General features: G+C 44.8%; 1 protein-coding gene across 1 annotated transcript in view; it reads right to left on the bottom strand.

The window, feature by feature from the left end:
* The window catches only part of LOC134454331 (rho guanine nucleotide exchange factor 26-like), a 62,081-nt gene extending 52,687 nt beyond the window's left edge, over positions 1 to 9,394 (bottom strand). Inside the window, exons 1-4 of the mRNA XM_063205285.1 lie at positions 9,221 to 9,394; positions 7,518 to 8,880; positions 5,849 to 5,900; positions 4,902 to 5,047 (exon numbers count right to left, since the gene is read on the bottom strand). Coding sequence (XP_063061355.1) covers positions 4,902 to 5,047; positions 5,849 to 5,900; positions 7,518 to 8,783 — 1,464 coding nt within the window. The 5' untranslated portion in view covers positions 8,784 to 8,880; positions 9,221 to 9,394. The remainder of the gene's footprint in view (positions 1 to 4,901; positions 5,048 to 5,848; positions 5,901 to 7,517; positions 8,881 to 9,220) is intronic.
* Positions 9,395 to 14,453: the final 5,059 nt, after the last annotated feature.

Raw genomic sequence — 14,453 nt, 5'->3', positions numbered from 1 at the left:
CTGTGCTCCCATGCTGCATTGGAGGCCACCAGGCTCTGAGCACATTCAGTTAATTCTTAACCAGGCTGGCCAGACAAACAGGCCCATAAATGCAGGGCACCAATTGAGCCTTTCAAAAGGGAAAACCAACCTGCGCTCTTTGTACTCAATAGGGGGAGAGAGAGAGAGAGAGAGAGAGAGAGAGAGAGAGAGAGGGGGGGGAGGGAGGACGAGAGAGAGAGAGAGAGAGAGAGAGAGAGAGAGAGAGAGAGAGAGAGAGAGAGAGAAAGAGAGGGAGAGAGGGAGGGAGGACGAGAGAGAGAGAGAGAGAGAGAGAGAGAGAGAGAGAGAGAGAGAGAGAGAGAGAGAGAGAGAGATTGGAGATATTTTCCCACTCCACACAGGCAATCTGCTTCCAAGCAGGATTAGATGGAGGACATTATATTGGAGGGGAAATGAGAGCACTCTGAGGTTCCTGTTAAGGGGTCAGATGGCAGGAGAGCACCTGGTGGCAACGCCACAGCCCTCCTCACTCACTTCCACAGTTCACCAACGCTGTGCAAACACATCTGTGGAAACTAGAACCTCTTTTCCAATGCCAGTTTTCTGGTAGGCCTACAGCTGGACACAGCACGACGCGGCCGCCACTTTTTGCTTTACAATTGAGATGTGTCATTCCTATTCGAAAAGCAAAAGTGGCGGCCAAGTTGCGCTTTGTCGAGCTGTAGGCCTACCAGAGAACCGGCAGTGGAAAAGAGGTATAGCTAAATAAGCAATGCTTTTTAACGCATGTTTTTTGTTGTGTTATTGTGTTATTGAATGCATATAGTCATCTCCAATAAATTTGATAGAGTGACAGAGAATGATAGAGAGTGGTGGAGGAGAGCGGCGCTATTGTCCTTGCCTGTTCAGGACTCTTCAATCTGAAGTTATTCAGTTCGTTTAAAAGCATACAAATCAAATTGAATAACCATTCTTGATCACTCAATCGATTTGAGTTGAGTTGATTTTATGCTTTCAACCAACCTTAATAACGCAAGACAGCAAACACCTTGACACACAAGAGTCTTGAACAAACAAGAGGACCAAACAAAAGGAACCAGGACGGCAAAAGGAGTCAGGTGGAGGCTAGTAAACATCATCAGTAACCTGGCAACCAGGGAACTTCCAGGATCGAAGGTGGCGGTGATCAGGCAGGAGTGGTTGAGACTTTGGTGCAGAGAGAGAGAGAGAGAGAGAGAGAGAGAGAGAGAGAGAGAGAGAGACAGAGACAGAGACAGAGACAGAGACAGAGACAGAGAGACAGAGACAGACAGACAGAACGAGAGAGAGAGTGGAAAGAAAGAAAGAAAGAAAGAAAGAAAGAAAGAAAGAAAGAAAGAAAGAAAGAACGAACGAACGAACGAACGAACGAACGAAAGAAAGAAAGAAAGAAAGAAAGAACGAACGAACGAAAGAAAGAAAGAGTGAGAGAGGGGAGAGAGAGAAATGCAATTCTATGGAGCGAGCCTTCGTTTCACTACCAGGAAAACCAACCATTTCAAGGAAACCGAAAGGACAGCTCTCGCACAACCATATGCTCCTTTGTCCCATGTGCTCTCATGAAAGAAAAAGGAAAACTTACAACAGGCAAACAAAGCTTTTAGGTCTTAAAGTATGATTTGTACAAGGCAAACATGACCTACGCCACTCCACCATGTAGAGCAAACATTGGCACTCAGAGTATTTACTAATCTTTCATATCTCTCGTGAAGTATTTGAACACTTCCCATGAAGCATATCTCAAGCAAAGGTATGATCTCAATCCATGGAATTGAGAGCGGGAATATGGATAGGTTGTCCAAAAGCATGATGAGAGACATCACTGGGTGTGTGATTTGTATGGCAGGGCCTAAGGACTACTGACGTTACTTGACCCATCAATACTTTGTCAACTACAAATAAATTGTTTCCAAAAAAATTTGACGGATCTGTTTGACAGTTTTTAATTCTTTAGTTTTATTTCTCTGAGTGAGAACTGAGATTAGTGGTGGGCCGTTATCGGCGTTAACGTGCTGCGATAATGTGAGCCTCTTGTCGCGCGACAAAGAAAATATTGCACATTAATCTATAGGCCTACTCAAAATATGGGTTTGGAGTTTGGGTATGCGCGTCACCATAGCGCTTGATTGACAGACGCTTTCAGACTGCGCTCCAGTCGCTTCTCCTCTCCACCTGTTGCTATCAGCAGACCTAAATATGAACAGGGTTTGCATGCTGAAAACATTAATCTCTCTGCTTTGGTAGGTGTTGTTTTAGTGTTTTTTCGTAAGTGGTAGACTAAAGAGACGTTATTGTTTGAGGTGAAGCATAGAGAGACATTGTGTGAGTAGCCTACCAGCCCGACATAACCTACATTTCCTCACGCATTGCATGGAACACAAACAACTTCCACAAATATTGCCTGTGCCATAATTGCAAAACATTCCGTGTGATATGCATTTTGAAGATTGTCAAACTGAAACTGTCAATATCTACTCTCGCTGCATGTTTGTGTAATTGTATTGCGACCACGCATTTGCGACTCTTGAGATACAATAGACGGTAATAATAAACCTCGCGGTTGTCGCGCTTGATTTTTTTTTTTTTGCAAAGTAAACTGAATTAATTTCAAGTTGTTACTCCTCTGGCATTCTAACTCTGAGAACAACTGTCGAGTTTAGGCCAAATCCCCGAAGGCCAGTGCTGTAGGTTCTAGAAATCCAGCCTGGAGCTGCCGTGGGCTGCTGCTCTGGCTGCTGTGCGCAGAGCTCCTCCTTCTCTTAAAGGAGCGGCTGCTCTTTTTAACAGTCAGTGGCAGATTCTCTCTCTCTCTCTCTCTCTCTCTCTCTCTCTCTCTCTCTCTCTCTCTCTCTCTCTCTCTCTCTCTCTCTCTCTCTCTCTCTCTCTCTCTCCATTAGAAATGCTGAACTGTTGAGGTCATTTTGTTTAAATAGCCTAAATGTTTGATAGATTTATCTGCTGGCCTATTCGCCTATACAACTTATAGCGCTGTTCATTTTGAAATTTCAGTATCTTAACTGTAAATGCTTCCTAACATATTCGACACACTTTACAAATATTGCAGTGATTTTTTTCATCACCAAGTATCAACATGACCATTTTTTGAAGATGAGATGCATTTTGGAAAAAAGAGATGAGCTCTGGTCTAATGCGGCATCTGTCTTAAGAAACTCCCAAGGTTTTTTTTCGCCATTATTTCGCTAGCGTGCCTATTCTGAATGAGCCATTTTGATATAGATTAATCTAGATTAATCTAGATTAATTTCATAATTACAGTGAGATTAATCTAGATTAAAAAAATTAATCTATGCCCACCCCTAACTGAGATATTTTATTACTTTCCATCATTTAACAGAACAACTAATCAATACAAACTCACTAAGCAGATGAATCCTCTTCAAAATAAAAATAATTGGGAACTGAATAGGACACAGGAACTGGTCCATCCGCATATTTTCCATTCAACAAGAGTGTGGAAGTGAAATTTACATAATTGCTGTAATTAACCGGGCTTGCATTAAAAGAGGTAGTGGTTTTCTTCTGGAACTCTCTCTCTCTCTAGCTGTTGAGCCCTCTAGGGCCCCAGGTGTACACACACCTGCCAGGCAGGCCCTGCCACTGTACTCAGAGCAGAGCGCCCGGCACAGCTTAGGGCTCCGTTTCCTGGGTTGACAGACTGCAGACCAGTCCACCCCTGCCAAAGCATACAATTTACAGACACTGGAGACCACAGGCTCAGAAATCCCAAAAATGCTCTTTGATTTCAACCAGCCTTCTCTGCTGCTCCCTCTCTCTTGCCCACTCGCGCGTCTTCCCTTTCCCCGCCCTTATTTACCATATAGTTCACTCAGGCTCTCGTGTCATTTCCAATTTCTGTTTTTTTGTATTTGCGGCCCCTTGTCTTTTTCTTTCTTTCGCCGTTCTCTTCAGAACTCTCTCGCTCTCTCAGCAGTTGTTTTTTTTCTTCGCTCACTTCTCTCCACCGCCAGTGGGCAAAGTCTACTTCACGTCTCAGTCTGACTGGCTTCCAAAAAAACATTCCTTAAGTTAAGCTTTGGCAGATGTCCCATGCACTGCACTGCTCCACATAACAAGTAAATAAAAACAAAAGGGAGCACAAACGCAGTGCCGGCAGCCGCAGAAGGCTAAGTGGAAAATGGCATTAGCGTAGCGACTCCCTCCCGCCATATTCCAGGCTCTGCACAGGGTTACATAACACAGTAATAGGAGGCAGCATAGCATATCCATTAACATTTTTTCTTTCTCTCTGGAGGGAGGAGGGTTTTTTTTCTCTTTTTAGTTTTTGGCCCGGACCGAACGTTTTGTGTGTGTAAGTGTGTGCGTGTGCGTGTGTGTGTGTGTGTGTGTGTGTGTGTGTGTGTGTGTGTGTGTGTGTGTATGTGTGTGTGTGTGCTGCCGTGTGGATTCCCCATCATCCACGGCTCTTTTTGCTCGGTCCATCTGGGAAACAGCCTGGCAGGCGGTATTCGAAGAAAGGCTGAGGCTGAGGCCGTCACCAGGCCAGGACCCAGGACTATATGTACCCCGACTAGTGTTTTTTTATTAGAGTCACATCTGGACAATTAACAGATATGGAGAGAGAGAGAGAGAGAGAGAGAGAGAGAGAGAGAGAGAGAGAGAGAGAGAGAGAGAGAGAGAGAGAGAGAGAGAGAGAGAGAGAGAGAGATGGAACGAGAGAGAGATAGAGATGGAACGAGAGAGACAGAGAGAGAGAGACAGTGTGTGTGTGTGTGTGTGTGTGTGTGTGTGTGTGTGTGTGTGTGTGTGTGTGTGTGTGTGTGTGTGTGTGTGTGTGTGTGTGTGTGTGTGTAATAGTAAAATTCTCCAAAACACATGGGTGTTGAGGTGTCAGGGCTTACCACGCTGAGCTGACTCCAGGAGGTGCGGATGGGTTTGTACTGGACCACGATGCGGTCGTCAGGCTTGGGCTCCCTGGACTCCGCGTCCTCGTCTGAGTCGTTGTGTAGGGCCTTCTCCTGGTAGTTCTGGTACAGGACCTCGTCCTCTGAAAACAGGCCAATCACACACACAGGTCAGCATGACAGAAGCAACATCAACAAGAGGTTCACCTCATAGTCACCAATTCAAGCATGAATTTAAACTTAATGGGGCAGTCTGTTGGTTTTATCATTAGGTGGTCAAGTATGCATCATGATGGTTCTATTTTTGCAAACTTTGGGGAAATCAATTTGTGGTTTATTGATTGTTGCTTTGTCTATAGTGATTGCATGAAGGATCTGTTCATCAACGCCCATGGCTCCTTCATTAAGTACAGTACATTACACATCAATAAAACACTAATTAGGCAAGATAGTCGTTAACACATGCACCCTTGTATATCACTTGGTGACAAAGGTTCGCACCACAACTTCTCAATACCCATGTTTACATGACGTTCTTAATTCAAAATGAATAATTCAGAATTAAATAGTTCCGTCAAGTTAACATTGAACTTTCATTTAATTCTGAATTGACGCGTTAACATAGCGCTTTCAAGCAGGATAAAGCTTTTTCCTGAATTACAATGAGTTATTTCTGAATGTAGATGTGTAGATGTTAGATGTGGGCCAACGTGTGCAGCAGGTCTGTGGTGGTATGTGTAAAGAGCGCGTGTGTCTACCTGGAGATCAAAGCATTCCTCTGCCCCTGGTGACAAATGGCCAACAAGACCAGAGGACAGGAGGTACGCGTCGTCCCTCTGTTTCCCCTTTTGGACTCGCACCATGTGGCCGTGGTCTACTAATATGTGTGTGTGTGCGTGTGTGTGTGTGTGTGCCGCACGCACTGTGCAGTGCTTACTGCTTACCTTCACTGTCAAACGTCCGCTGAGACGGAATTCCTTTTTTCCTTTCAGCGCTCTGTAGGAAACAAAGAACAACACAACAATAAGGTTTGTCTGCCTTATAGGACTGCCGTTTTGACATGCATTACACACACACAATACCAGTGTGTTGATGACATTCACAATCATAGACCTTTTCAACACAACTTCGCAGACCAGCAATGTGTCACTCACTTTACACATTATCTCTCATGAATTTGAATCAGGATAGCTTCAATTTAGTATTCATTGTCAGCATCAAAATAATTATTGGACGCAAAACAAATTATGCAAATGAATATTATGATGACTGACAAAGGAGAGTCCTGATTTGTTTGCAGGCAATTTGTTTTGTTTTCCTTCCACCTCTGTCTCTAATTGCATTGGGAATAACACCATGACTGCCCCTGCCGTGGCCTATCGGTAGGGCACTAGATTACTACGCCGGCGACCCGGGTTCGATTCCAGCCCGTGGTCAGTTGCCAATCCTTCCCCGTCTCTCTCTCCCCACTCATTTCCTGTCCCTCTGTCACTATCCTGTCTCAAATAAAGCACAAAAGTCCCAAAAAATACTTTTTTAAAGAAACATTATCACCAACTCCAACATGCAAAGCACTCCCTCAATTTGCACCGCGCTTCATTGACAGCACTCCACAGCACACAAGTGAACACTGCACACACTACGAAATTGCATTAATGCCTCAACCGTGCAAGGGGGCAGCCCCCAATGGCGCCCGAAAGGGAGCAGTGGGGCGGAGCGGTACCATGCTCAGGGTACCTCAATCATGGAGGAGGATGGGGGAGAGCACTAGTTAATTACTACCCCCACCAACCTGGTGTGTCGGGAGGAGTCGAACCAGCAACATTTGGGCTACAAGTCTGACATCCTAACCGCTTAACCATGACTGCCCATGGCGATCACCAACTCCAGAAACACAGTATGCTGTGTGGCTCTCACGTGGCTGTTCCATTCAGAGCCACTGCCTTCCCTTCTCGTCCACCTGCCTGCCTTGACCCCTCACTGGCCAGGCCTGACACCTCTCGCTCCCAAAGTGTACTCTCCCGGTCTGACCCTGACATATTTGACATCTCCCTCCCAAGATGAGGCCTACTCACTGGTAGAGTGTGCTTGACAGAAGCATGACGGAAATAAAAAGGCAAGGACAGATTTGGACCCGGAATACCTACGTACCTCTCATAAAAGACTTAGCTCGTAAACATCGATGCCAATAAAGTCCGCAGCCAAAGCCATTAAACAAGTTGAAATTGGCTGCAATGAATTGACCTATCGATCGGAAGTCCCCTACAATTACAATGGGGCAAGCATGAATCACCATGACTATATTTCAAAGTAAGACGGTGAAAGGCTAGACACCGTCTCTACTCCTATAAGAATTCCATTCAGTGACTAATCCTGATGAACAGCATGGGGCAGTCATGGCCTAATGGTTATGGGGATGGTTTTATCATAGGAAGGTTGCAGGTTCAAATCCTACATCATCCATGGCTGTGGTGCCCTTGAGCAAGGCACCTCACACCACGCTGCTCCTGGGATCGTATCCAATGCCCTGTACCTGCATAGCTATAAGTAACTTTGGATACAAGCATTGGCAAAGTAAAATGCAATGTAGAGTAATATGACAGCATTACAAACCTTGGCTTTCCCAGGGCTAGGGCTAGGGCTAGGGCTGGGGCTGGGGATGGGGCTGGGAGGGTGTTGCTCTGCTCCATCCTCCACCACCCCCTTCAGCACGGGCTTGAGGTCCGGGAGGCGTATGGGCTTGAGCTCCGTCGGGGACGACCCATCGATGTCCACCCCGCTCACCACCGCCCGCCTGTAGGAGGTGGAGCGTAGGCCTCTCCTGAGCAGCCCTCCGGGGCTTTCGTCTCCCGCCGCCTCCTCCTCCTGCTCCGAGCTCATGGAGAAGAAGGTGCTGCTGGTCTCCACCATGCTGCGGGCCCTCTGTGCCCTCTGACCCGGATCCAGGAGCCCACCGGAGGAGCCCTTGCTGTTCGGCCCACCGGCGGGCCGCCCGGTCTTCAGGGGCCGGGTGTCGGAGGCCAGGCCCTGGGGGATGAGCTGCTGGGTGCCCATCTTCAGGGCAGCTGCACTCTGGGTACTCAAGACCACTGATGGCGAGAGCTTGCCATCGGACTTCTGGGTCTGACGGGGGATGACCCCGCCGGTCAGGCCGTCGTCCGGTGATGGCGTGCGGGGTGTCGGCGGGTCGGAGAGGGTGCTCTGCGTGGAGGACAGGGACATGATGCTGGAGGATGAGCTCCGGGAGGAGGCACGGAGAGAGGGGGAGGACGCCCCACTGTCCTGGTGTTGGTGGTGGGGAGTGACACTCAGGGTGCTGGGTGGTGTCGCGCTGCATGTCATCCGTACGTTCTCCGGACAAGATGCTGAATTACTCAAGCATGTCTGGTCTGTCTGTGACAAGGCAGCATGTGGGCTGGCAGTGTTCTTGTTGCCCTGCTGACACACAGATGTCCCATTTGACATTCTGGTTGTGCTAGATGCCACATGTGCATTGTCAGGAGGACTATGATTCTCAACCACCGGTTTGCTCCTATGAAGAGAAAATCTCATATTTGACAAATGTCCAATGCTTATGCTCCTGACTACCCGTGTCTTCCGAGTTGGTTGGTGTAAAACGTGTTTGAGGATCACGGTATTCCCAGCTGGTGTCCCAGCTACAATCTTTTCCGCGGGTTGCGTCAAAGTGAACGCGCATTTGTCCTCCACTGGGAAATCTGTCGTGAGAACTCCGTCAATCTGGTAGCTCAGAGGCCGTGGCTTTAGTTTCATGTCCCTGGAGCCAGGCTTGTTGGTGGTGGGACGTCGCCTCCAGAGCGGAGTGATGTTGTTGTTGTTGGATAAGTCCACCTCGTTCCCGTAGTCCATCTTGCGTGGCATTCGGGTGTCACCAAAAACTGACTGGCGACGCGAAGAAAGTCACAAAGCGAACATCGCACTTTACTGCAGGGCGAATGACGATTATTCCAACCTGTTGCTGTTGGTAAAAAAGGAAAAGTTGATCAAACCTTAAAGAAGGACAACGACTGACGTGTTCAGCAACTTTTCTGGTTATACATTAACGAGAATAGCACTGAGACAACGCACAGAGCGCAGAGAGGACAACAGAGCAGTCATTATGACTGGCTGCAAGTATGCAATAAAATGTTACACAGTTTCTGTTACATTTAGGCCTAGATAAACATAGAAGTAACTCTAGTCGTTCCTCTCGTGGAGAGTGATACAATAGGCTATGTGACCCAAAAGTATGTCCCGTGTGTCGCAATGAGTGAGTGGCTGTTGATGCGTTTCCAAAAAGTTACAAAGTAAAGAATTACCTTTCCAGCACTGTGTGCAAAACCAACATTAAAGTTCCGTCATGGTTATCCTTGTGTTCCACCGATGGCTTCCTAAATCAGCTCAGGTTAAAAGCGTTTCTGTTTAGTAACTTCGCACAGCCTGGGACACAACCATCCCGCGCGCAACCAAAGCTCAAAATAAAGTCAACCTGACTACCAGCCAGGAGGAGTTTTCCAAGTTCAAGTGACGTAACAGGCACTGCACTTTATGAAAAGCGCGTGAACTGTCGACAACAGGCATTCCAAAGATCACCAAGCAAAATATGTTAATCCAGATGTTTTACATTACGTTAATTCGGATGTTCTATCAAACCGTCTTTTCATGTGCACAGTTTAAAAAGTTGAACTTTTTTCAGGAGTTTCCAACTTCTCCAGCTTTGAAGGTTGGGAAGACTATAACAATATCGCCATCTAGTGGTGGTACAAAATTACCACTTGTCTGAACTGGAAAACCTGAGATATGCATTCATATGATCTGAATGTGATGGTGATTAAAAAAAAACAAAAAAAACTTAGTAATTGTGCTTATCAGAAATCACCGTGTGTGACCAACAGCAAATAGCCCATAGAATCTATTGCTGTAACGTCTTTCAGAACCCATGAACAACATGGGCTCTTCAAATACCTAGTCAAACCTCTGGGTATTTTCTACTGTTATCAACTAGCTTGCTACGATAAAGTCTGAACCTCGTGTAGAACTTACTGGATTTATGTGAGACGTGTAGCCACGCAAAGTAGGCCTAATCATTTATTTATTTTTTGCAACAACGCAGCTCACAAAGACGCAAACCTTTGCTATACACTTGTAACAATTCAGCTTGTTACCTTACTAACCGCAAGATGGAGACATTAACTCGCCCACGGTGCGCCATGCCAACGGCTGGGGTGGATTGAAGGCTGTATACCGTTGGCCTTCTTGTCACCTACTGGGTGAGGGCTTCCTATGTACAGTAGTATTTGTATTCATAGTCTAGGTGAACAATGTATTCTTCCTCTAATCATAGGCTTCATCATATTCTTTAGAATACTCTACTCTCTACTCTAAATATAGGGCCTATGATAATCCATTTAAGGATGGATGCTCTCATCTTACAAAACCAACCCTTTCCCCCTTATATTATGCTGGAAATTGAGTGAAACACTTTAAAAATACATAGGCCTACATGCCTGTGTGTTTTTCAGATCAATGCCCTTACAGCAATTGGCACATATAAAAACAGATTCCTGACTCCCACATAGCGCTGCACCATATGCACAAAGGTCAATCCACTTGGGGCATCACACTTGAAAAGCACTCATGGTGTTCCCTACAGCAGCAACAGCAGCCGCCGACCGGGGAGAGACGAGTAGGTGGGATAAAATCAAGGGCACAGAGGAAACAAGCGAGGCACTTGTCCGTGCGATTTATTCTTTCGATTTATTATTGCTGAATTGCATTGCATTCCCCACACATGTTGTGTGCTGATGATTATGTCCTTGCTTGTTCTGGTAATATAAGTTGCTTTGGATAAAAGCTTCTGTGTGAATGTAATGTTATGTAATGCACTGTACAACACTGAAGCAATGGACAACTGTGCAGAATGTGGCTTCTTAGTAGGCCCTACCAGGATGATTTTTTTCCAGCTACAAATATATCTGTCAAAATAAATATCTCAATTTTATATAGGTCTACTGTACATGTCAGATGAAGGTTCACTTAAGTTTTATCCAGCTGGGAATGAACATCGTAGATTGAAAAGGTATTTGCTGTCGTTTGTTGGTACAGCGCTCCTCTAATCTTTTATTTGTTTTTCTTCGGTATCCTTGTTGTGCTGAATTCTTTTAGTCTCTGTCCAAGATGAGAACATACTAGAAAGAAAGGTAGTATTGCCTCATCATCAACACGTTGTCACCCTGCTGAAATGTATGGCTTCCTTCTTCACTTTGGAGAGGCTCACACCTCTTTTATAATTTACACATACAGTACTGCACATTTCCCTGCCAAAGCAGTGGCTATTTTCAGCCAAAGTGCTGCAAAAGCTGTTTTGGCTTCAGATAATATAACCGGAGGAGAACTTTGAATGCATAGCCCATCTTCATGAAGTTCCAATCACCATCTCTCTCAGCAGCAGGGGTGTCGTACAGGGTGGGTAAACTAAGTGGGGCTGAGTCACCAGGGCCCCATTTACTGTATATACATGAGTTCACAGTGTTTGTAAACACAATGTTAAGAGGAGGGGCAGGACACTGGCAGCCAACCATGTGAGCTAATTTTTTGATAGACAGCGGTTTCCAACAATAAGTGGTTGAGTTGTGCGCAGTTAGTTTCGCGCAGTCAGGGGAAAACAAACAAAACCCATGTAGGTGTATAGGGCCCCACACACAGTCCGATTCATGTAGATACAGGTATATGACTGGGGGGGTCCATTGGAGCTGATTGTACATATAGGGCCCCAAAATTTGCTGCTACGCCCCTGCTCAGCAGTCCTCACTCACTCCATCCATCCACACACTCCTGTCTTCTTTCACGGTACTCTCACACTGTCTCAAGAACAGCCAGCCACCCCCTCTGATGCCAACCCTTGCTGCCTGTTGTTATAGAAACAAGCCATGTCGTGGCCAAAAAAGAGTGCTGTTTAAAACTATTTTTGGTAACGTTTCAAACGTATTGACTCTGAAAAAGGTTTAAGTTTTACAGTGTGTGTGTGTCTGTGTGTGTGTGTGTGTGTGTGTGTGTGTGTGTGTGTGTGTGTGTGTGTGTGTGTGTGTGTGTGTGTGTGTGTGTGTGTGTGTGTGTATGTGTGTGTGTGAGAGTGTGTGTGTGTCCGTGCGTGCGTGCGTGCATGCTTGTGTGAGTTAAGGTTTCTGTTGATCTAACTCCTCACACAGCAGAGATACGTTGTTCCCCTCTGGCAAATGCAGCGGACTTCTCTCTGCCATATTTCCAATACTCTTGCTCTCCTCTTCCTCTCTTCATGGTCAATTCCAGTTCTCACGTGTGCTTCAAAGGAAATTGTTGTCTAGTCGCATTGTTGAGTCATTGTATTAAAACTCGTCTCGTGACATAGATAGAGTTCCTCTGCTCCACCAAAGGAAACTTCCATCTCCTATTGTGGCGGCTATGGTTCCCTCCTGTTAAAAGGAAAGACAAAAAAAACAGAAACAATGAAATTCATTCAAACTTGTTTTTTTGGGATATATGTAAGAAGAATGAATCAAGCTAATCAGTCAGAGTCTATACCTCTGAAAACTTTTTTCAATCATTTAATCAGTCAGTCTCATTCTCTTGCATGATATTAGCATTTAGGCCAAACGATTTTGTCTGCTTTTAAAAAAAAAAAAAAAGAATTTGTTTTCAGACTATTTCTGACAATTTGCTATTCTTTTGGATTGTTTCACCCATTTGTTGGGAACCATTAACCTGGTTCTCACGCGATGGCGAGCTCTCGAAGTTCAGCGGAAATGCATGAAGGGTCTGCGTGAGAGCCAGGCTAGGGAACCACTGCCTACCAGTATAACGTGAAGTTCAGAAACGCCACCACAAAGTACGCTTTTATGCATTCAGTATCAAAAACAGACCACAAGGCCCTGCCGTGGCTCAACGGTAGGGCACTTCTCTGTTACGCGGCCAACCCGGGTTTGATTCCGTCCCAGGTCCTTTGCCGAGCCTTGTCTGTCTCTCTCTCTCAAGCTGTCCTGGCACTAATAAAGTCTAAAAAAACCAAAAGAATATCTTTCAAAAAACAGAACACAAGACACTTTCTTTGAAGTAATTTGGACTTGTTATATTTGTTCTCATTTGTAATCTCATTTACCAGACACACACTGTGTGACTATAGACAAATGTGGCAGAAAATTACTCTACTCATCGAAAGTCTCTAAGTCCTCACTCGATTAATATATATTTTTCATTTAATACATGGCAGCATTAATTATCAGTCTGTTTATCAGTTATCATTAAGCTCATCGTTTCACTCCATGGCTTTTATTATCTGCCACACATATCAAGATGATTCATTACACTTTCATAAGCAAGAATACAAAGACCAAAACAGGATTTGCTTACTGCATTATGGTGCAGCACACTTCCCCATCACATTGTCAGTTAAGCCTCATATGTAGGCTATACTTTTGACAGGAATAAAAAAGAAAACAACTTTGCCACAAATTCTTCTGTCATTTAAGCATATCATCTTATTCCACTTCCAAAAGGGAACACCAAAGTATTTTTTTCTGTGAACATCTCCTTTCTTTCTTACACATAAATAATGCCTATCCTTTCCATGCCTTGTTTTTTCCATGCCTTTACTGCAGCCCATATGATTCATATAGTTTTATATCCAAGAGCAATATATAACTGTCACTCAATATTAGATGTCGTGACACTGACAGCACTGTGTATTATGTCAGGTGGATGAAACAGACTTCACCATTTCAAAGAGATAAAGAGGGCAGTAGACAGACTATGTAATACCATAGGGATTTTTAAAACTTTCTTTCAAAAGGGGAAGCTGCACAAAAAGTACAACTTTTTAAAGATAAAACTTGCATTTCGAAACAACGGGAGAAAGTGGAAAAATGGAGCAAAAATGTATTGCCGAGAAACTGAAACTAGAAATATGTACAATAAATAGTCTTGGTCTTGGCCATGGTCTTGGTCATTTGGGTTATTAGCCGTGACCTATGGGAGTTGATGTGTATTTTTAGTGGGGCACATGTAACATCAAAACAGGCTACTGTTTCAATTCATACATTTTATTTTACATTATGGAACCAATACCCTTTATGTAAATAACGATATGCCTCTTTGGATTAAGTTCAGTGCAACTTAATGTCATTATTTGCATGAACATCGCCTTCTCTCCTACATTCATGCCGGTGCACTATATCACATTCTATTGCCTTTGTTTGGAAGCTGGCAAGACATCTCCTGTCTTGTCTAATTCCTGTGACTCTCACCGACATTGTAAGCTAAACATGCTTCAAAGAGTTGTAAATAGAACCAATGAGCAGTCCAAAAACAGCACCAGAGCATTTAAAGATTTATCACATAAGCATTTCAAATCACATTTACTCCGCTGAAAAAAAACAGTATGAAACCATCTCTCCAAGACTTAGGCTACAAGCTGCCTTTATTGTAAGCAGAGGTGGACTTTCCATTAGGCAAACCTAGGCAATTGCCTAGGGACCCAACCAAATCTGCCTTCCATAGAGGCCCCCAACTGTCACACTA

Source organism: Engraulis encrasicolus, chromosome 8 (genome assembly GCF_034702125.1).
Source record: "Engraulis encrasicolus isolate BLACKSEA-1 chromosome 8, IST_EnEncr_1.0, whole genome shotgun sequence".
Taxonomy (NCBI): domain Eukaryota; kingdom Metazoa; phylum Chordata; class Actinopteri; order Clupeiformes; family Engraulidae; genus Engraulis; species Engraulis encrasicolus.
The sequence above is the reverse complement of the archived record's forward strand: the minus strand, read 5'-3'. Positions and strand labels throughout refer to the sequence as shown.